The 23,813-nt window shown below is 37.1% G+C and overlaps 1 protein-coding gene and 2 long non-coding RNA genes across 3 annotated transcripts; 1 reads left to right on the forward strand and 2 right to left on the reverse strand.

Annotated features, from left to right (window-relative positions):
* Window positions 1-9,199: 9,199 nt before the first annotated feature.
* Window positions 9,200-20,761, reverse strand: LOC109174579. Its single transcript, XR_002053116.1, has 3 exons — window positions 20,752-20,761; window positions 9,932-9,936; window positions 9,200-9,290 (listed from the first exon to the last, which is right to left on the reverse strand). It is a non-coding gene; the product is annotated as an uncharacterized LOC109174579 (long non-coding RNA).
* On the forward strand, window positions 18,329-23,785 carry LOC109174576 (putative U-box domain-containing protein 50). The gene is made up of 4 exons (XM_019323800.1): window positions 18,329-18,755; window positions 21,902-22,020; window positions 23,094-23,209; window positions 23,333-23,785. The coding sequence occupies exons 1-4, from the start codon at window positions 18,455-18,457 to the stop codon at window positions 23,577-23,579; spliced, it is 783 nt and encodes a 260-aa protein (XP_019179345.1). The 5' UTR covers window positions 18,329-18,454; the 3' UTR covers window positions 23,580-23,785.
* On the reverse strand, window positions 23,034-23,370 carry LOC109174577. The gene is made up of 2 exons (XR_002053115.1): window positions 23,276-23,370; window positions 23,034-23,231 (listed from the first exon to the last, which is right to left on the reverse strand). It is a non-coding gene; the product is annotated as an uncharacterized LOC109174577 (long non-coding RNA).
* Window positions 23,786-23,813: the final 28 nt, after the last annotated feature.

The following is a 23,813-nucleotide window of genomic DNA, read 5'->3' on the forward strand; positions in this document are numbered from 1 at the left end:
GATCAATGTTTTTTTTTTTTTTTTTTTTTTTTTTTTTTTTTTTAATTATATATATTTATTTATTTATTTTTTATTCTGCATATTTTATAGGTATAGATTTTTTATGGAGTTGTATAGTGATGAATTTTTCTTTCAATAATATATGATTATATGCTCCTAAATTTTTTTTCAAACGTACCCCTACACAAGCGCAATTAACTTTTACCCTCTACACGACTACACAGCCATGATTGGGGGCGAAAAATTAATACAAAAAAGATAGTTTTGAAAAAAGAAAAAAAGAAAAAAGAAACACTTGAAAGTATAGACATAAATATTGTTGGATATGGACGAAAAATCAAAACTTTATAAAAAAAAAATATTTCTACCAAAATATGAATCATAATTAGTTTGATAAAATACTTCAAATAGAAAACACATTATAAATTATACATCTCACTATTAATATAAATAAAAGAATGCTTGCACATATTATATTTTAAAGTAAAAATAAAAATATCACTACTAATATTTCTTTTTTTTTTTTTTGAAAGAATCACTATTAATATTTCTAAAAAGGCCAAAAAGTGTAAAAATTTAATGGTAGTGAGAGTAGAACACTAGAGCTTTCTAAAATTAAATTTACAACTTGCCATCCAACCTAACTCAACTTTCAATTATTTGTATATATATAATTTATTTACATCTAATCATGTACTATAGATATATACATACACACACAAGGTGGTACTATATATGGGGGTGGGGGAGGGCACCTGCCTCCACTGTAACTCCGCCTCTGGCTATGACCGTCTAAATTGGATAGCTATTCGCAAATGGAGGCAATTATCGAGTATCTCCTTCAATAAGTAGTGGCTGTAATTAAAAAAATTAATAAAAATACAAACAAATTAAATTTAAAAAACATATTATAAATCATGATGAGTATGAACTCTTCAACATAGTCATGCAAACTGCAAGTTCATATTATGAGTGAATTGGTCGAACAGCAACCACAAAAGATTGTTGATCAACTTATGAGCTAGAAAAGAAACGAGTACAAGGGTTGTTGAATTCAGTTGACAAAATTAGTATCACAATTGACATATGGACATCAAATCAGAACATTCAATATATGGTGATAACTGCTCATTTTGTGGATATGGACAGTAAGTTTCAGAAAAGAGTTCTAGACTTTGTTGAAGTGCTTTCCCCACATATTGGTACATGTGTTTGCGATGCAATATACAAATGCTTGCATGGATGGGGTATTGAAGAGAAAGTGTGACAATCACGGTGGATAATTATAACACCCCATATTAATTATTCCCTAATTAGTATTCGTGATTATTTTTCTAAGGAATTTATTCTTCAATTAAGCCCAAATCCCCTAATTATAAATAATCCCTAGATTGTATAAATTCATTCTAAGCCCAATTCTCATGAGTATATATAATATATCTAATTCTTCTAAGACCTCTTTATTCATGAACTTAAGTATTCTCCTTCAATTTATGTTTTATTAGCCCAATCATATAAACTAAGCCTTGAATTTATAATATATATACTTCATAGAATAAAGTGGCCCATTTGATATATTACCATAACCCATTTCCTATTCTCTTAACCTAATATATACATATATGTATATCTAATATATCTTATCTGCATCTTGTATTATAACCTAGACAACACTCTCACATTGTCTTTCTCCCCACCCCACTTTCACGCCATTTCCCTTCTCCCATCCACTAGAAATTCATCTCTATTTCACTCAAGAAATAATACAAAGCTCCTTCGTTTATTCATCTTCAAACTAGGATTTGGTAAGATCTACTTTTCTCTTGCATTGTCCCTTCTCATTCTATCATATTTATAATATCATTTCTTCATTCTTCTACATTGAGGGGTTTTTGGGTTCTTAGAGGATCAAGGTGAAGAAGGGTTGCTAGGGTGATGCTTGTAGGTTTAGGTTGGATTGTTAGCTTGAGAGGTAACTTCCATGTCTAACAAAAGCTGTTTTCCTTCTTAAATGTTGATAAATGTATTCTTGAATCTCCTGAGTATGTTTTTGGTGTTTATTCTTGAGATATGTCTTGTTATTGAAGAGTTTCTTGTGTTGATGCTGAGCTATATTCTATGCCTTGAATCCTCATGATTTTTGGTAGTGTTGTGGTCTTGATTTGAGGGATTCCTGATATTACTTCTGGCTTCTGTGTTGATGAATATCGTTCATTGTCTGTTGAGCTGAGCTTCTGTTTCCGTTGTTCTGTTTTGACCTAATGGGGGTGACCAGCGGGTGTGAGGAGGCCGCTGACCAACCCCGCAAGGTGTGTTAGGGGGGGGGGGGGGGAAGGGGGCACGACAGGGACAATGGACCCGCCTCCCCTCCCGGTTTCCTTCACGGGTGGGACTGGCGGGTCCAATTACCTCGTCTCTCTATCCCGTTGAACATTTTCCCTATTCTGTGTGTTTATTTGCCTCCCGTGCATTCTTAGTCTATCTCTAGTTCAGTGCATTTGTGGTCTATCTTTGGTGTAAGTTGAGTCTATTTTGGTATCTTGCAAATCCTTTGCCTTAGTTATAGATTGGTATATATATAGACATTTCTTTGAATGTATTATATTATTGGATTGGTGGAATATGAGTTTCGGCTCCATTTGCATTGATGGAATATGAGCTTCGGCTCCAATTGCATAGGTGGAAGAGAGCTTCGGCTCCATTTGCATCGGTGAAATAGAGATTCGGCCCCACTTTTAGTGTGTGTAGTTCGACTGGTGTTTTGGATATACTAGTGTTACGGTTGGATATTGTATTATTATTATGCGTTTGGCTATTGATATATATATATATATATATATATATATATATATATATATATATATATATATATATATATATATATATATATATATATTTCCTTTGTCTATGTATATATACCACTATACCATGTTTGATGTGTGAACTCTTGGAACCCTCTTGCCGATTACCTCGTTACATCTCTTGATTGGGTCTTGAACCTAGTATTCCTGGGTAATTGAATCTTTTGAAAACCTTTGTTGAGTTGGTTAGGTTGCTATATATTCTATATGTCAGTCTCAAAACCTATTTCGAATACAAAAGTATATGTATGTAGTCTTACGTGTTGGAATGGAATTTACTTAGCATTCTTCCGCTAATGTTTCAAAATATGTTTTCAAGATCTGGATCTTGTGGCTAGTTGAGATCTGGATCTTGTGGCGAGTTGTTCATGGTATAATGGTTTAGATTAGATCTTGAGCTGTCGTATAGATGTTTTGTAATTGGATTTGTAGCTAGAACCTTGTAGCCTGTGCGTTTGGGTTTAGATGGTTGGCCAAGCGTGGCATAACAACCCTTTTTGTTTTAGAGTTTTAATTCGCTTCCGCATTTCAATTCCGTCTTTTAAATAAAAAAATGTTGTCTATTTTTTATATTTCGGTTTTGAAAATTGGGGGTGTTACAATAATACCTCCTATGATGATTCAGCTATGAGGTTGGTGCATGAATCTTTTTATTTTCATACAACTTTGCCACTAGATGGTAAGTTGTTTCATATTCGTTGTTGTGCACACATATTAAACATTCTTGTGCAAGATGGTTTTTCTGAAATAGTATCAAGTGCATTACATCACGTTTGGTTCATGGAATGAATTTTAAGGTAATAAGAATGCTATTCCATAAGGAATGGAATATGCAAGGAATAAAATTGGAATTGTATTATATTGTTTGGTTCGCGGAAGGAATATACTTTAGGAATTATATTACAGTGTTTAGTTAGTTTAAGGATTAAAAATGATATATGTTTTAAAAGACATAAATACCCTTATAAATATATGTGGTGGCGGTGGCGGCGGCGACGATGGTGGCGGTGGCGGCGGTGGTGGCGATGGTGGTGGTGGTAGCGGCGGCGGTTGTTGGCGGTGGTAGCGGTGGCAGTGGCAGTGGTGGTGATGGCGATGGCGGTGGTGCTAGTGGCGGCGGTGGCGATGATGGTGGTGCAATATAATTCCCATCATATGTAAAGAGAAGTTCTTTGCAACACCCGTTAATACATATTAAAGATGGAAATTAGTATGTAATAGTATCAAAGTTAGTTAATAACATACTCTTTTCTGTGTTCCTTACAAGGCTCAATGAAAGCATAGTGAGATAAAAACTTTTCTTTCTGAGTCACATCTGAATGCTCTTCGTTATACTTTGTCTAATATGGAGACCTAAATTTTAATGGAAGACTTTTAAACTTTCTATGGTCTCTTTTTCTGACTCGGGCATCTTCAAGATCTGACTCAGAATCTTCAATGATACTGTAAAAAAATAGATTAATGACACACAAATATATGTATATATTCATGCTTATACAGTGAAACAGTAGCAAAGTTAAATAATGTACATTATAGACAAAAATAATGTACACTAGGGATAAAAATACTGTACAATTTCAGCAAAACTTACTTATCCAGCAATGTTTTCTCTTCAACAGGTGGGGTAGGTGTTAGAAGATCAAATCTTGGTGGGGAGGATGGGCAAACACTTGATGTTACGTTGAATGCGTCCTCAAGTGCTGCTATTGCAGCCATGCAGTTCTCATCTTCAAATATTGGATCATCATTCAACAACCTTGGATCCTCATCAGTAGGTTGTGAAGATGACATTTGTGGTTAGCATATCAGATATCTTGGTAAATGTCCTCTTCACAACTTCTTTGCCTGTTTGCTTGCTACCCACATTAGTCATCACCCCTCCAATTTCCACTACCGCAGCAACAAATTTTATCATGCCCATGGAGATCTTCTTAACATCACTATTTCACGGTATTTGTCATGAACACCTCCACTTGTTCCTGCGTTGTCAGTGTCTTTAACAGCCTCTTTAGTAGCCTCTTTGTCATGAACCCTCTTTGTAAGGCTATTTATGACCTTTCCTCTGCCAAATCCTCCTGACTGTTTTTCACTTATAATCCTCTTTTGAACCATTTCGGATGTCCAGTTAGAAATGGCTGGGTAGTTCCTCTTAAATTGCTGCCCCTTGAACTGCAGACTATCAAGATATGAAAAAATAATAAAGTTAGGAAGAAAGCAAAAAATAGATTAAGAGATTAAACAATATTTAGAATTAGTTGATATCGAATTAGATGTATTACCACTATGAAAACAAGTGGCCCAGTGAAAATTGTAGGTGTTTTTGCTGTCTTCCATCTATCAACTGTGTCAACCAAAGACTTCATGATGTAGTCACACCAGTTTAAGTCTTTGATTTCCTTAACATCTAAGAGTGAGAAAAGGATTCTGAAATTTGTATGTGTGTTTGTATGGCCGTGGATGAGAGTAGAAACCACAAAGAAAACAAAATCTATCTTGAACATGTCTCCATGTTCTTTCATTTCGGTGATTCTCGTTTAAAGATCCTTAATCAAAGGCTCGCCTGTCTCGATCTTTCATCTTTTCCTCAATTGATCGGATACATTGTTGTTTCCTTCAACAATTTCTATATCTCCTTTTGGGAGACCTAATGTGTTGTGGACATCATCTTGAGTCAGCTGCATCTTCTCATTGTGCAACATCAATGTGCAGCTATATATATCAAAATTGTTCACCAGATATGCACATGATTCTGTATCCCAGCAGGACAATTTCAACTGAAGTAGTGATCCAAATCCAATATCTTCTACCGCTTTTCTTTGCTCATTTGTTAGTTTGTCCACCAACCGCAGGAATTCGATAGGTGACATTCTAGTTTTAAGCTTGTTTATATCGATATGCTGCTGCTGCTCTGCATTCTCAGATTGCTTCATTTGTTTTCATTTTCCTTTGGTATTTCCTTGTGATGTTCCTTCATTATCTACTACTCTAGCACTCTTCCTTTGATACTTTCTCTTCATTTCAGCAGAATCTTTGTTTGAAGTCATCTTTTGCTGTGGCTAACAGGATAGAATACACTGCATAAATGAAATTTTCATTCTGATGAAGTTAAACACCAACACTGTAAAATAATGTACACTAGGAGAAAAATTATGTACACTAATGACAAAAATAATGTATATTTACAGCAAATTGCCAGAAAGAGTGAGTGCAGGATTAAAATGGATAGAGCTGTGGAAGCTTTTGCATACTCTGCCCATCAATCATCAATCATATAATAAAAGCCATAATTAAGTATGAAATTATTGTTAGAGGACTTCAAACAAAGTTGCAAACTCAATGATCACAGAACATATATATGTCCAAGCATTTACAGCACCCTCATGAAATCTGTGTTCAATATACATTCAAAATCCCTTTCTAAATTCATCTAACTTTCATAATTTGAATCCAACTCAGAAATTATCACAAAACATATGTCCAAGCATTTACACTCTTCATATAATTAGATAAAGTGATTGAATATATGGTTCCTCAATCAAATTAAAGTATTGATAATATAATACAATACAGAATAATGTAATGGGTAAAGAGTATTAGAACCTGATGAAACTGAAAGGAGAAGTGAGACTAACCTATAAGAAGTTAGAGGAAATCAACAATGGCCAGGGTTTAGTTGTGAAAAGAAATCTAAATAAGTGAACTAGGCCAAATGTATAAATATAATTATCATTTAAACATTGCAAATTACATGGCAGGTATATGAATGCATTTCTCTCTGTATGTCTGTAGTCATATAACACCACTATGCCCTTAGAGTATCAGATTAATCGACATCCATTTATTTACAACCTCAAAGGGCTAAGGCATTTTAGTATTTTATTGATACAATCAAAGAAAGAGAACCCTAGGTAGAAACCACTATGAACATATAAACCTTAGGTAGAAAATAATGTACATTCGTTTGAAGTTGTAGTAGGAATAATACCTTATGAATCTTTGCAGTAATCGAGATTTTCTTCGTTTCAGCAGGGGAGACCACGAGGCGTTGGAGACGAAAACGACGAAGGAGAATGCGAGGAAGAAGGTGAAGTGCGGACAGGTAAAGCAATAGCAATTTAAAAATTAAAGATGCGCGACGTCTGTCGTGCATCTAACGGCGCCGTCTCTCGTAAGTCGAGAGACGACGACATTTTGGACCATGGTCCATGTAATAACAATTGTATCTAATTCTTCTAAGACCTTTATTTATGGACTTTAGTATTCTCCTTCATTTATGCTTTATTGGGCCAATCTTATAAACTAAGCCTTGAATTTATAATATATATATATATATATATATATATATATATATATATATATATATATATATATATATATATATATATATATATTAGTTGTCTAAATCTAAAAACATTAATGGTGTTGCAATAATGGGTACACAAGAGCATAGATTGCAATTTAGTCACCAGTAAATCAAATTCCATAAACATAAGATGAGTTGAAGAGGACAATAGAAGGGATTCTAATACACCAATAATACAACTCATCTTATTTGGAATTTTTATAACTACTTCATTATATATATAATAAAGTGGCCCATTTGATATATTACCATAACCCATTTCCTATTCTCCTAACGTAATATATACATATATGTATATCTAATATATCTTATCCACATCTTGTATTATAACCTAGACTACACTCTCACATTGTCTTCCTCCGCACTCCACTTTCACGCCATTTCCCTTCTACCATCCACTAGAAATTCATCTCCATTTCACTCAAGAAAATAATACAAAGCTCCATCTTTTATTCATCTTCAAACTAGGATTTGGTAAGATCTACCTTTCTCTTCCATTGTCCCTTCTCATTCTATCATCTTTATATATCATTTCTTCATTCTTCTACATTGAGGGGTTTTTGGGTTCTTAGAGGATCAAGGTGAAGAAGGGTTGCTAGGGTGATACTTGTAGGTTTAGGTTGGATTGTTAGCTTGAGAGGTAAATTTCATGTCTAACAAAAGCTGTTTTCCTTCTTAAATGTTGATAAATGTATTCTTGAATACTCTGTGTATGTTCTTTGTGTTTATTCTTGAGATATGTCTTGTTATTGAAGAGTTTCTTGTGTTGATGTTGAGCTATATTCTATGCATTGAATCCTCATAATTTTTGGTAGTATTGTGGTCTTGATTTGAGGGATTCGTGATACTATTTATGGCTTCTTTGTTGATGAATATCGTTCACTATCTGTTGAGCTGAACTTCTGTTTCTGTTGTTCTGTTTTGACCTAATGGGGGTGACCAGCGGGTGTGAGGAGCCCGCTGACCAACCCCGCAAGGTGTGTTGGGGGGGGGGGTGGGGGGGGACGACATGGACATTGGACCCGCCTTCCCTACTGGTTTCCTTCACAGGTGGGACTGGCGGTCCAGTGACCCCGTCTCTGTCTCCCATTGAACCTTTTTTCTATTCTGGTGTGTTTATTTGCTTCCCATGCATTCTTGGTCTATCTCTCTTTCAGTGCATTTTTGGTCTATCTTTGGTGTAAGTTGAGTCTATTTTGGTATCTTGCAAATCCTTTGCCTCGATTATAGATTGATATATATATAGACATTTCTTTGAATGTATTATATTATTGGATTGGTGGAATATGAGTTTCGGCTCCATTTGCATTGGTGGAATATGAGTTTCACCTCAATTGCATAGGTGGAAGAGAGCTTTGGCTCCAATTGCATAGGTGGAAGAGAGCTTTGGCTCCATTTGCATCGGTAGAAGAGAGCTTCGGGCCCCACTTTTAGTGTGTGTGATTCGACTGGTGTTACGGTTGGATATTATATTATTATTATTATTATTATGCATTTGGCTATTGATATATATATATATATATATATATATATATATATATATATATATATATATATATATATATATTTCCTTTGGCTATGTATATATATCACTATACCATGTTTGATGTATGAACTCTTGGAACCCTCTTGCCGATTACCTCGTTACATCTCTTGATTTGGTATTGAACCTAGTATTCCTACGTAATTGAATCTTTTGAAAACCTTTGTTGAGTTGGTTACGTTGCTATATATTCTATATGTCAGTCTCAAAACCTATTTCGAATACAAAAGTATATGTATGTAGTCTTACGTATTGGAATGGTATTTACTTAGCATTCTTTTGCTAATGTTTCAAAATATGTTATCAAGATCTGGATCTTGTGCCTAGTTGAGATGTGGATCTTGTGGCGAGTTGTTCATGGTATAATGATTTAGATTAGATCTTGAGCTGTCGTATAGATGCTTTGTAATTGGATTTGTAGATAGAACCTTGTAGCCTGTGCGTTTGGGTTTAGATGGTTGGCCAAGCGTGGCATAACAACCCTTTTTGTTTTAAAGTTTTAATTCGCTTCCGCATTTCAATTCTGTTTTTTAAATAAAAAATGTTGTCTATTTTTTATATTTTTGTTTTAAAAATTGGGGGTGTTACAATAATACCCTCTATGATGATTCAACTATGAGGTTGGTGCATGAATCTTTTTCTTTTCATACAACTTTGCCACTTGATGGTAAGTTGTTTCATGTTCATTTTCTGCACACATATTAGACATTCTTGTGCAAGATGGTTTTTCTAAGATAGTATCAAGTATATTACAACACATTTGGTTCATGGAATAAATTTTGAGGTAATAGGAATGTTATTCCATAAGGAATGGAATAGACAATGAATAAAATAGGAATTGTATTCTATTGTTTGGTTCGCGGAAGGAATAGACTTTAGGAATTATATTACAGTGTTTGGTTAGTTTAAGGAATAGAAATGATATATGTTTTAAAAGACATAATTACCTTTTTTTTTTTGGAAAATAAAGAGGGTAAGAAACCCGGGTGGATAGCTAAACAGAAGCACCCCCGCTGTATGCGTGCGCCATTCTTATCTTCCCACAGCAAAGCCTGAACGGGATTTGGAGGATAAACCAAACTCCGGTTTCCTAAGTTATGCTCAGGGGCGGAAGCAGCTAGCCAATCCGCCAGTCTGTTCTGTTCGCGAAAGACATGACTATACTCAATCTCCTCAAACTTGCTGCACTCAGACATGCAAGCCCGCACCACGTTATGAGCTCTCCCCACTTCCTGGTCGTCCATCTGAAGAGCTCGAATTACCCCAATCGAGTCGCTTTCAATGATCAACCTCCGAGTCCCATGCGCCGCTGCCATGCGAAGCCCCTCCAAGACAGCCCACGCTTCAGCTTCTTCCGCCGAGCACGAACCAATATTGTGTGAGAATCCTCTTTGCCAAAGCCCCTGGCTATCGCGGAGGACACCCCCACAGCCTGCCTTCCTGGCATTGCCTTTACTGCACCCATCAACGTTAAGCTTAAGCCATCCCATGCGCGGTTTCTCCCACACAGATGTTATTTCGCCCAAGCTTACTCGAGCTGCCGCTGGTGACCACCTATTCTTGAAGGCCGCCCTCACCTCATCACGTTGATCTCGTATCCATTGCCGATGAAAAGCCAAGTCCGCCGACTTGCCCTTGAAGACTCTCGCATTGCGCCATCTCCAGCTCCACCATAGGGCAATTCCGAAAGTTGCCTGCCACCCTTCCGGGAAGCCCAGTTTGCCGTTTGCCCTCAAGTTTGTAACCAGCCAATCATCACAGGTTTTAGCTTTGAGGACGAGAACTGTCGCTACAGGGAGAAGCGACTCCCAAACCCCCTCCATCTGTGGGCAATCCCGAAAGATATGGAGCAAACTCTCCGTTGTACCTGCACAAACAGAACAAGATTTATCAGTAGTAAAGTGCCTCTTAAAGCGTTCCTCATTAGACATCACTTTGCCATGTTTAACTAGCCACATAAAGTGGAGCATTTGTTTGGGATCTTAATTCTCCATATGCTCTTCCAATCAAAATCAGCCCTCCCTGGCAGCTCGTCCTGAATGGCTACGTAGGCTAATTTAATTGAGAAGGATCCATTAAGCTCTCTGCGTCATCCCCAAGTATCCTTCTATGCTTCATCCTCTAAAACAACAAAGGCATTAATCCTTGCTTTCCATTCAACTGGGAGGGCCTCGTCAAGTAACTCCCAATTCCACCCACTTCCTTCTTCCCAGTAATCCGCCACGCACGCATAAAGCTCGGTTAACGGAATGTGTTTGCATCTGTAATTATAAAGCCTCTGGTCTTTCGCCCAAACGTCTAACCAGAACTTCGTACTCTGGCCATTTCGTATAACTCTCCGGATGCCACTGTCCAGGATATGGGAAGCACATTGAATGCCTTTCCATGCGTTTGAAACACACCTTCCCGTTGCTCCACGTCTGCCATCTTCTATCGGTTCATATTTGTTCTTCAACACTTTGACCCAAATACTTTCCGGTTCCATTGGCATGCGCTAACGAAGCTTCACCATGAAGGCCATGTTAACATCGTGGATTTTCCTAATCCCCAGTCCCTCGGCGAGGTCTTTCCTTCTGGCCAGCTTGCGTTCCTGCTACTTTTTCCTTCCCCTTGGCCTCCCTCGTTTGTCTGGTCTCTTTCTGATTCTCTATCTGCTTCTCATTGACCACCACATTAGCTCTGCGTTGGGTTCTGGCAACAATTGTGTTACGGCCTCCATCTTGTTCTCCGGCCTTATCTGTTGGCCTTCCACCATCAGCATCCGTCGATTCCTCTGCTGCCTCCCCATCCAAGCTATCATCTTCCCGTAAATTCCCCAACGGCTTGTAACGAGATTGACTGTGACTCCCCGGAGGTCCATCCTTGCGTTGCCTGCTTTGGTCCGATCGTTGTTGGCGTCTCCTCTCCGGCTTCGTGACCACCATCCATGACCCGTAGGGTTTCAGCGCTGTATCAACAACCTCAGTGGCCTTGGTAGCCGCTGCCTTTTCCACTAGAGCACGGCTTTGTTCAGATTCGATGGATGCTCCAGTGCTCTTCATGGTTGGACAAGCCTCAGCATTGTGGCCGTACATCCCGCATTGAAAACACACCAGATGGAGGCCTTCGTATGCGATGAACCGGCGCCGCCCTTCCAGCATGAACTTCGACAGCAAAGGTTTCGTTATGTCCACCTCCACGCAGATCCGGGCGAAGCTTCCTCTGGATGCATGGCTCGTTGCATGGTCTACCCGCACCGGTCGTCCGATCTTGTCACCGATTTTTCGAAGAAAAACGCCGCTGTAATACTCAATGATCTTGATCTTCTGACGAGCGTTGATTCGTAAGTTTCTCGAGAGCGTTCTCCATGTAGACGTAGGGTAAGGAGCTAAGAAGACAAAGTTAAAGCTTCTTAATAAGAACCTTTTGACATCTCAATATTTGCCCACATTGATGGACAAACAATTATAGACATAATTACCCTTATAAAAATATGTGGTGGTGGCGGCGAGGATGGTGGCGGTGGTGGTAGTGGTGGTGGCGGCGATGATAGTGGTGGTGGTGGTGGTAGAGGTGGCGGTGGCGATGGCGGTGGTAGTGGTGGCGGTGGCAGTGGTGGTGGTGGTGGTGGTGATGGCGATGGCGGTGGCGCTGGTGGTGATATATATATATATATATATATATATATATATATATATATGTATATATATGTATATATATATATATATGTATATATATATATATATATATATATATATATATATATATGTATATATATGTATATATGTATATATATATATATATATATATATATATATATATATATACATATATGTATATATATATATGTATATATATATATATATATATATACATATATGTATATATATATATATATATATATATACATATATATATATATGTATATATATATATATACATATATATATATATGTATATATATATATATATATATATATATATATACAAAATACAAAAAGGGTATTTTCGGTATTAAAGTACAAAAGCTATTCCCAAATACTTGAGAATAGCTAATACCAGGGGTCCCCTAGGAATGGCCATTCCCCCTACAAAGGGAATAGCTCATTCCCGGGAATGGTATTCTATTCCCGACCTATTCAATGAACCAAACACGCTGTTTGTGTCTCACCTCAACGATTGCATAGTTTTAATGAGATTTGCAAACAACTTCAGGAGCCTAGCAAGAAGTTGATTTTATATTGTTGCACTAGGTGGAATGCAACATTTGCTATGTTGCCTTGTGGTTTGGATTTCAAACAATTATTCCCTTGGTATCAAATTCAAGATCCAAATTATAAATGTTTACCTTCTGATGATGATTGGCAAAGAGTTTGAAGAAATTTTCTCTTTATTGGTGCATTTCAATGAAGTTACCAAAATTATCTCAGGTAAATTATTATTTAGTTAAATTTATTTATATTATATAATTATCATATATGATTGGTATATAATTAAACTATTTGTTTTTGAATATAATTAAACTATCTCCACCTCTTCCAATTCCACGACCGGCTCGGGGCGAGGCGGCATTGCCTTCTTTGGCGGCCGCTCAGTGATCTCATGAACTCGCATTTCTCGCTTGCCCATACCTCGACAGGCTTGCAGATAGCAATCGCGGTCGACCCTTTGATCGCAACGTACCGTGCCCACTCTATTTGGTGTGCGAAATTTCATACACATGTGTTCGATGGAGATTAGCGCTCCTAAGTCCTCCAGACCGGGTCGGCCGAGGATTGCGTTGTGAGAGCATGCCAAGTCGACTACGATGAATTTCATATCCAACTTCTGTACGCTGGGGTAACTGCTGACCTCGACTGGCAGAGTGATGGACCCTTCAGCCTTTATAGAGTCCCCCGTAAAGCCTGTCAACGGCGTCTTCACTGGGATCAACCGTTCTCGTGCCAGCCCCATCTTGGTGAAGGTTTCGAGATACAGGATATTAACACTACTCCCTGTGTCTACCAGGATCCGTCGGACGATCACCCCGCTTACATCTATCACGATTACCAGGGCGTCGCGGTGTGGCGTCTCACCAGTCGGCAAATCCTTATCCGTGAAAACTATAGGTTCTCGGCACGCTTTCTTCGAGCCACCCTCACGCCCGTATACTGTCCCTACGTACAATTGCCGAGCCCAGGCTTTTCTAGTATTAGCGGAGTCGCCTCCTTCAGGTCCACCGACTATCATATTGATAACCGGCTTCTGCCTCCATTGGGCCTCGCCCTTTTCGGACACCGGTTGCTTGCCGTGGTTTACCTCAGTCGTCTCTGAAGGGTCGCCGTATTCCTTGGCCTGAGACGTAGATCTTCTTTGCCATTGATTGGGAGGCGGTGTCCCTTGCTGAATGATCCCTTCCATGATCTTTTTCAGGTAATAGCACTCTTCTGTATTGTGAGTGTATGACTTGTGATATCGAAAATACTTGGATGTCTTACCCGGATCTACATTTGCCATGTGCTCATCGGTCGGAGGAGGCGGAGGTGGCGTAACCACCTGTACTTCATGCACCGGATGTTGAGGAGTCGGTCGGTAAGGCTGAGCGCTGGCTCTGTCGTACACACGTCGAACCTCTTGTCACCTGGACGGGTCCAGGCGCCTTTCTTTTACCTCTGCTCTAGTTCGCTTTCCGCCAGAGGCTCCTCCGACTTCACGTTGTCGTTTGTACCTCATTGCTTGCTCCGTGTTGGCTCGCTTGTTGGCCATGTGAATGGCCTCCGCGTAGGTAGCCGGCCGGTTGTCCCGCAGGTCACGATGTAGTTGCCCAGACCGAAGTGACTCGATAAAGATGGTAAGTGCTGTTTGATCTTCCACCTCCTCGATAGATTGGATTTCCTTTTGCCACCGAGCTAGGTATGCTTTGAGGGATTCGCTCTCTTCCTGATGGATGTCCCCAAGATGCGTTAGATCCTTTTGAGGTTTGATATTGGCGGCGTAGTGACTCATGAAGCGGTCGGCCAACTCCTCGAAGCTGCGGATCGAGCCTGTGGGTAAGGCCACGAGCCATCTTTGCGCCGACCCCTTCAGTGTCAGCAGGAAAGCGCGACACATGACAGGATCTCTGACCCCCAAGACTTGCATTTTTGCCTGATAGCTCAGAAGATGCTCGCGTGGGTACCCAGATCCATCGAAAGTATCTTGTTCTGGGAACTTGAAGTCGCCGGGTATTTTGTACGCCATGATTTCGGCCGAGAAGGGCAAGGCGGTGAGTACTGTCCGACCCGGGGACTTGGTTTTGCCTTCCACTTGCTCCTTCAAATTGCGTAACTCTTGAGCCAGGTGAGCCACTTCGCCAGCGTTCCTGGTGTGGTTCCCCATGGATTCGGTGCTTTCCCCGACTTGTGACTCGACCTGCCGCTCCTCATTGCAAATGGGTCCCTCGGTCTGTCGTGCCCGAGTCCGAGTTCATCTGGTATGAGTTCTCTCCCGGACGGCCTCTCGATTTTGTTGGCCCGCCCTCACGCGACTGGGTTCTCCTCCTCCCAGCCGTTCTCTCGCCGATCGACGCGTTATATTCGGGCCTAGTCTCGAATGAACCGACCGTGCTGGCAGTTCCTCTGCTCTTCGATTCTCTCGCCCGCCTCTATCTAACCTCTGGGATAGTTGTTGATTGTGCGGCTGTATATTCGGCGGTCGGGAGACCGACGACTCTCTTCTTTCCCGGGTCTCCGCCGCGACCGCACGAGCAATGGCCTGGATTTGCTCGGGAGTGAGAGGTATCATCGTCGGAGGTCGGTTCCGAGGCGCTGAGTCATTTCCCTGACTCTGCGAATTCCACTGGTTCAACTGATCTCTCAGGTCGGCTTCTGGCTCGCCGTTACGATTGGAGGCACGGCTTCGTTTTTCAGACATTTCGTAAGACTCCCTTTTCCTGCTTGCTCGTCTCTTCGCTTTGTCTCCAATTCTCCTCTCGATGCTCAAGAACGGTCGTAACCTTTCGTTACGAACCCCATAGACGGCGCCAGTGTTAGTTTTAGGGTTTTTGGGCCCAGGGAGGTCCAACACAACCTTAGTTGGTGGATTCACCTTTCAAAAATAGAAGGGAATGAACAATTTTTAATGAATGTAATCTCTATTCTCTTGGCATGGACTCGCCTCCCTTTACAACTTCGGAGGGGTCTTTTTTATAGTAGGTCTCCCTTGAATTGGACTTTAAAACATACATTTAAGGCCTTAATTGGCCGGTTAATTACTAGTTATTCTTAAGGGCCGTTGGGCTGCCTTTACTGGGCCTCCCAACGGCTCTTTGACTGGGCTCTTTAACGCCCTCTTAAATGCTTCCAACGGCTCTTTGCTCCTTGCGCCGACCGAGTCCTCGCTCCGACCTCGGGGTCCGGCCGACTTCTCAACTCGGTCCATGCCTCTCCCGGGCTTTCCTTTTTTTGGGCCTGGCCTCTTCCTTTCCCTGAGCCGCTCTTTATTCCTTGGGCTTTTTTGGGCTCCTTCTTACTTCCTTGGGTTTCCTTTCTCTTTCCCTGGCTTTTGGGCCCGGGGTCCACACCCCATCAATAGGTTCATGAATATCCAACAACAAATGTGTTCGTTCCTGAACTATATAGCATCAAAGAAATTATATGTCTAAAGTATGAAAGTGTAGAACCTTGGATGAAAAACATGGCCCAAAGAATGCAGCAAAAGTTTGACAAATATTGGGGTAGTAGCGATCTATTGCTTTCGATCTATTGCTGTTTTTAGATCCTAGGAATAAGATAACATTTATTGAATTTGCTTTTCCAACCATTTATTATAAACATGAAGCTACTTGACAAATTGCTATTGTTCGTGAAGCTTTATATGAGTTATACTTATACAAGATATATTTGGATAAACATGCAACAACTTCAAACCAATAAATGAAAAATGATTTCTAAGATAGAAATACTTCTGACAAAGTGACAATGCATGGTGATACTCCTGTTTGGAAAGAGAAGGGACTGGCTGTTGAAACTGAGAGATCAAAATTTGAGAATTTTGTGAAAAATGTTGATACTTTTCAACATGTGAAGTCTGAAATAGATCGATACTTATTTACAGGAAGGTGTATATATTTGTGAAGGAGACTCTACTGAGTTTAATGCATTGGATTGGTGGAAGTCAACGAACTTTAAGTTTAGAGTATTATCTAAAATGGTATGTGGAATCTTATCAATTCCAATCATAAAGGTTGCTTCACAGTCAACATTTAGTATTTGTGGCATGATTATTAATACATATCAAGCATCTTTGGGGACTGAAATTGTTCAAATGCTACTTTGTGGAAGTGAATGGTTGCGTAACTTATACGATATGAAAAGAAAACCAAAAGTAAGTATTGTCAATTCTTTCATCCAAAAGCTTAGCGCTATATAACAATGAATACAAGAGTATGAAGAACAAGTAGTGGCACTTAGCAATGATGCACATGATTTGTCCCTATGAAAGCCAAATAAATGGAATGTGCAAGGAATATCTTGGACACTAAGAAACTAGATCAGTAATTCATTTACTAATAAAGCACCCATCAAGTATGGCACAAAATGAAGTATCAAGAATATGAGCAACAATATAATGCCTTGGAAGAAAAACACTCATCACAGATCACTTTAACTCCTCATTTTCATCATCAAAATAAAAATAACCACAAGGAAAAGAAATTTTATAAGGGGACGCATTGAGTTTAATACACAACGTAACTGGAATGTGTTACGTTGAAGTAGTTATAAAAATTCCAAATAAGATGAGTTGTATTATTGGTGTATTAGAATCCCTTCTATTGTCCTCTTCAACTCATCTTATGTTTATGGAATTTGATTTACTGGTGACTAAATTGCAATCTATGCTCTTGTGTACCCATTATTGCAACACCATTAATGTTTTTAGATTTAGACAACTAATATATATATATATATATATATATATATATATATATATATATATATATATATATATATATATATTTGGTATTATCTTCTGTTTGAATTTCAAAAAGCCTTTTTGATATCTTAAAGTTGATAAACACCAAATATGTGACTATAATGCAATTCTGTAGTGCGTTCAAATGTCTTAACATCTTTAACCATGTTAGTATGTAGTGATTTCAACTTTTTACCACATCAGAACAAAAACAGATTAGGTTTATAATAAAAACATTCATGTGCCAACTTGTAAAAAAAAAAAAAAAAAAAAAACCTAACATGTGACAACGTGAATCATAAGAACTTTTATGGCACTCCTTGATCATTGTATTTCAATAAGGGAGGCTCGTTATACTATACAATTCAAACTCCTTAAAGATTGAGTTGTATTTATTTTAGTGCAGACTCGTATATTTTTTAATATTAGACAAATGACACTTAAAAGATTTGCCAAACTCCATTTTTCCAACTCAATAAGGACACTTTGAGTGTATAATATATAAAATTCATCATCCTAATTCAAGTAAAAGAGTCAGAAATATATTTTAATCATACCCAAATCAAAAGGGTGGACCCCACTTAAATTAATATATAAAATAATAAGCCAATATTTATTAATTTTTCCAACATTTGTCCCCAAGAAAAGAAAAAGTCAAACGACGATCTTCAATTCGCTTAGATGTTATCAAAATATCTAATAATTAATTTAATCGTAGCATTACAAATTTAAGGTAGAACTGAGTACGGTACATATCGTTTATATATAGAGCGCGCAATGAGCTGTGAGATAGAAGAGGAGAGCCCTTCCAGATACGGTCATGGGGGAGTTACCAATTTGGATGGCATTAGAGAGGAGATTGAAACGGAGAGGAGGAGCAGCGAGTTCTCCGGCGGCGGCGATCACGACGGTGGCGCTGCCGTGTACGTGGCGGTGGGGAATGCTACTAAGGGGTGTGAGGAGTCGAGCATGGATGCGCTGCGTTGGGCACTGAAACACGCCGTCACTCATCCGCCGTCGTCTTTTCTGGTCTTCCTCGTTAATATCTTCCCGGAAACCAAGCACATCCCATCTCCATGTAAGCTCTTTTGACTTTTCTTCTCATTTTAATTTTTATTTTTGCAAATATCAATAATTAATTAGTATAAAAGTTTGAATAAAAACAAGTTTAATTGTCCTCGTTTCATTGCGCACACAATGTTTAAAGAAGGAAAAAAAATTGAGTCACACACTCTCATATATCTTAATCCGCGAGACCGATCGAATCTATGATAACTGTTTGTTATTTATGATAAAAACTAGAAATAAGGGTCATATAGGCCATCGAACTGCACACTATAGTTCAGTAGGCCACTGAACTTAAAAAACTAACAAATAGGTCTCTAAACTAACCAATTCCAAACAATTCTTTCAATTTGAAGGTTTCCAACAGGTCATCCTTCTAAATTAATTATTTTTAAATTAAATTTTAAAAAAAGGATTCCTGCCGGTTTCTTCGTCTCTCTGGCCAAAGACAAAGAAACCGGTCGGAGACGGTCGTCTTCGGCCCTTCGGCCGGAGTCCTTTTTTTTTTTTTAAATTTAATTTAAAAATAATTAGTTTTTAAAATTTATTTTTAAAAAAATAATTAATTTGGGAAGATGACTTGTTGACCTGTTGGAAACCTTCAAATTGGAATAATTGTTTGAAATTGGTTAGTTTAGGAACCTAATTGTTGGTTTTTTAAATTCAGTGGCCTAATTGCATTATCCTGTACAGTTTGATGGCCTATTTGACCCTTATTCCTAAAAACTATAATGCTTATTACAACAAATTTAATACTGATTTAAAATAAATAAATTATTACTTATAATGAAAATTGTAATATTTATATATAAAATTGTGATATTATTTAGGGTCCGTTTGTAAAGCAGGAAAATGACTTTTGGAAAATGAGTCATTTTCCAGAAAATATTTTTCTTTCTTGTGTTTGGCAGCACAGCAGAAAACAGTCTTTGTGTGTTTGGTTCATTTTCTGAAAAATGAGATAGAATTGTATAATTAACCATTTTATATAATTAATTCTTTTGTTAAAATAAAAAAAAATTATAATAAAATTTATTTTTTAAAACCAAATAATATTAATTATTAAAAAGAAAAAAAAACAAAAAAAAAAAAAAAAAAGAAGAAGAATACGGAAGAAACTAGAGAGAAGGACAAGGACACACTAACTACACAGGTTAACTTGGGTGTTTTCTTGTAGTTATTACATTGACTTTTTAGAATGATTGCAAATTAAAATATAAAAAATTGTAATTAAGAATGTTATCATCTTCGCCGGCAGAGGTTTGTAATTCAGATGGCGTGTTTGGACCGCGTATTTTGCTTCCGTGGGGCAGGGCTTATCCCCAAGTCAAACTCGGACCGCCCTTCTCTCTGTCACAAATTAATTCTCCTATCTTTTTTTTGAAATAATTAATTCTCCTATCTACTTCTACTATTAAGGATTAATTTGAAAAGTAGGAAAATAATTTTTGAAAAATAAATTATTTTTTAAAATATATTTTCTTTTCTTGTGTTTGACTATATTTTGAAAAATTATTTTAGTATGTTTGGTTCATTTTTTAGAAAATGGATAGAATTGTATAATTAAATATTTTATTTAAAATATATAAATATTTATAATAATATTAAAAACAATATTATTATTTATCAAAAAAAAAAACAAAAAACAAAAAACAACAGTCGTGGTTTTCGCTGGAAATCGACAGAAACCTTGTTTTGATGATTGGCAGAAGTCATTTTTCGTCAAAATGCCTACATTTTTCTCAATCAACAAAAAATATCTTTCGTCGACTGAATTTTCATATTGCATCTAAACATTGAAATCTGAAAAACATTTTTCAGAAGTCATTTTTCGGATTTTCAAACGGACCCTAAGTTTAAGCGATGAATAGAAAGTGCAATTTCAACTAAGGTAGTCAAATTGTTAACTTGATAATTATAAGTTTGACTATCAGTAAATGTGACATATTGGTCAAAAATAGGAGATGTATAGTTTAAACAATTAAAATACTTAGGCTCTGTTTGATAACATGGTTAGTTTATTAGTCAATTTTAGTTTGTTTGAGTACTATTAGGTATTTTGGACTTTTGGTATCAACATGCCTTGGTCCAATTCACCAAATATTTTACTCCCAAAATATTTAAACATTGACAATTAGGTATTGATGTCCAATTGTTATATAATAAACTAGGATTGTGTTTGGTTAGCACATGAGAATTAGAATTAGAATTAGAATTAGAATTAGAATTAGAATGGGAATCAAATACTTGGTAATGGTATAGGTTTTTATGAAAGTATTTTGCATGTTTGGTAGTAGGATGAAATTAGAATGATTACCAATATTGATGTATGGTTATGTATGACCCTATAATGGAAATAAAGGTTTCAAAAATATAAAAAACAAAAAATCAAGGCAATTAATTCTAATATAATGACATCTAAAGCACCAATATGAACAAAAAAAAAATCAAAACAAAAATCTAAAAGCACTAATCCAAACTTAAAAATCATATTACCAATAAGATGTGATGATACCTTTTTAAATTAGGTGATGGAGTTTTTAATTGAAGGGGTAACCAAATCACATAGTTGCATTGTGTTTTAAAAATTTGTCAACCAAACACTAATTATGATTTTGATTCTCATTCCTAGTGTGTAAACTCATGAACCAAACACACCCTAGGTTCCACTTTGTGTTGTGAACTCGGGTTTAAAAATTATGTGTTTACAGTTAACATATTGTGTGCCTTCAACTATAAATTATGTGTATATAAATAAATTGAAAGCACAAAATTTGTTAATTACAAGCACATAATATGTTAATTGTAAGCACATAATATGCTAACAACTACCTATTATGCATGTAGATAACACATTATGTGCCTTCAATTTATTTACAAGCACATAATCTGTTAACTGCAGACACATAATATGTTAAATGCAGATACGTAATCTGAATGTTACTTTAGACTAGGGTCCTCAATGTAAGGTTAACACTATTCAATGGTATAATTTGCCATTGATGCCAGAATAATAATCCAAAATGTTGAGCAAAGCATAATAAGAGTAAGATTATTATGGATTAATACATGAAAGTCAAATTTAAGGCAAAAATTGAACATGTAAAACTAATTACATCCAATTTTTAATGATGAATGAAATTTGATGTTTGATGATAGTGGGGATGATTCCAATGAGCCAAGTGAATCCTGAGCAGAAAGAGAACCACATGGCACAAGAAAGAAGCAAGAGAAGCCAATTCCTACACAAATTTCTTGATGTCTGCTCTGCTTCCCAGGTACATACAATACCTTATTATTACTTTTAGGATGATAGGGTGACACAAGGTTAAATAATACATAATTAAATGCAAAATATATTACCAGTCATTGCTTTAATATTATGGTTAATTTTGAACTTTTAATTTTTGTCATGTAATTAAGAGATCAGTGAACCTGTTGGTTCATGCACTAACTAGGGTTACAGACTCTTAGTCGGACTCTCGTTTTTGAAATTTATTCTTTTCTGATTGTATTCTCTCTCTACTTTTTTCTTCAAGTTAATAATAATTTTGGTTTTGATTTTCACTTTTCAAAGAAAAAGAAAAACATAATACATAATTTTTAACATATTATATTGGAAATTTAGTCAGTTGGTATTTGGTTAAAATCAATATTACTTTGTTTCGTTTAGGATTATATTTTCTATAAAAAAAAAAAGTATTTTATTTTAATATCGTTATTCGTTAATATTATGTATATATGTATTAATATTAATAGAGTTAATTTCATTTTTGTCATAGATTTATAGGTGTTGATTCATTTTTCGTCCTTTTTTTTTTTTTTTCAAAACGTTCCCTTTTGATCCTAGTATTATTGTGGCATGATCATTTTTGGTTATTCGTTAATACAACCGTTTAAATTATATTAAATACAAGGACATTTTGGTCAACTATAGTGATTTTACCCAATTTAGTCATTGATTATAGTGGTTTTACTCAATTTAATCATTGATTCTAACAGTCGAGGACTCAATTAGGTAAAATTGTCGAAATCTAAGACCCAATTAAGCACACAAGCATTTAGGACTAAATTGAAAAAAGTCACTATTATCGAGATGACTAAATTGAGTATTAAATCTTTAAACATACATATACCTGAATTCCCAATGCCAATAGTTCTCATAAATAGGTGGTCTTAAAATTCTAGTGTAAGTTGTGTTTAAAATGAATAATAATGTGTGTACCAATCAAAAGTCATATTTAGAAGAAAAATCAAAAGGAGAAGAGAAATAAATGTAATGTAAGAAGAATGCAAGAAGAGTGGGGTTTTGATTTGAGAACTGAGAAGCATTTGCACAAATACAAAACAGGTGAAAGTGGAGACCATACTTGTTGAAAGTGATACAGAAGCAAAGGCAATACTGGACCTCATTCCCATTTGCAACATCCAAAAACTAGTTCTGGGCATTTCTAAACCAAATCTAAGGTACACTATACTGCTAAAACCCCTCCCCCCCCCCCCCCCCCCCCCCACCCACACACACACACACACACACATTTGTTTTCTCATTCCATTCCATTCCTTCTAAGTTCTAACTATTGAGTTTAGAAGGATGAGGTCAAAGAGAGGTAGCTGCACAGCTGATCAGATACTACAGAACGCACCCGAGTTTTGCCAAGTAAAGATCATATGCGAAGGCAAGGAAGTGGCAACCGATCAGCTCGAGTCGCCATCGCCTTCTCCTTCTCCGGGACCCAGTCCAAGATCTGCCCACGGCCCGAGACACCATCAAAACCAGACAACGCAAAGTGAGTCGGTTGGGTGCAGCTGTTTCAAAGCAAAGGTATTCCAGTGATCAGATCCAGCTAGAGTTACATCAAGAGCATCAACCAACAAAAATATTACCCCCATCACCTGGTGCAGGATATCTACAAAGTACTTGTTTCTTTTTCTTTTTAATACAAATGAAAAGCTGCCAATTCAAATGTAAGCAAACATTGAATTCTTACACATTTTGCATATCTGACTGAATAATCAAAGCATATATGATATCTATGAAAAGTGAAAAGCAGCAGTAATTTCATATCAT

Source organism: Ipomoea nil, unplaced genomic scaffold, assembly GCF_001879475.1.
Source record: "Ipomoea nil cultivar Tokyo-kokei standard unplaced genomic scaffold, Asagao_1.1 scaffold0642, whole genome shotgun sequence".
In the NCBI taxonomy this organism is placed as follows: domain Eukaryota; kingdom Viridiplantae; phylum Streptophyta; class Magnoliopsida; order Solanales; family Convolvulaceae; genus Ipomoea; species Ipomoea nil.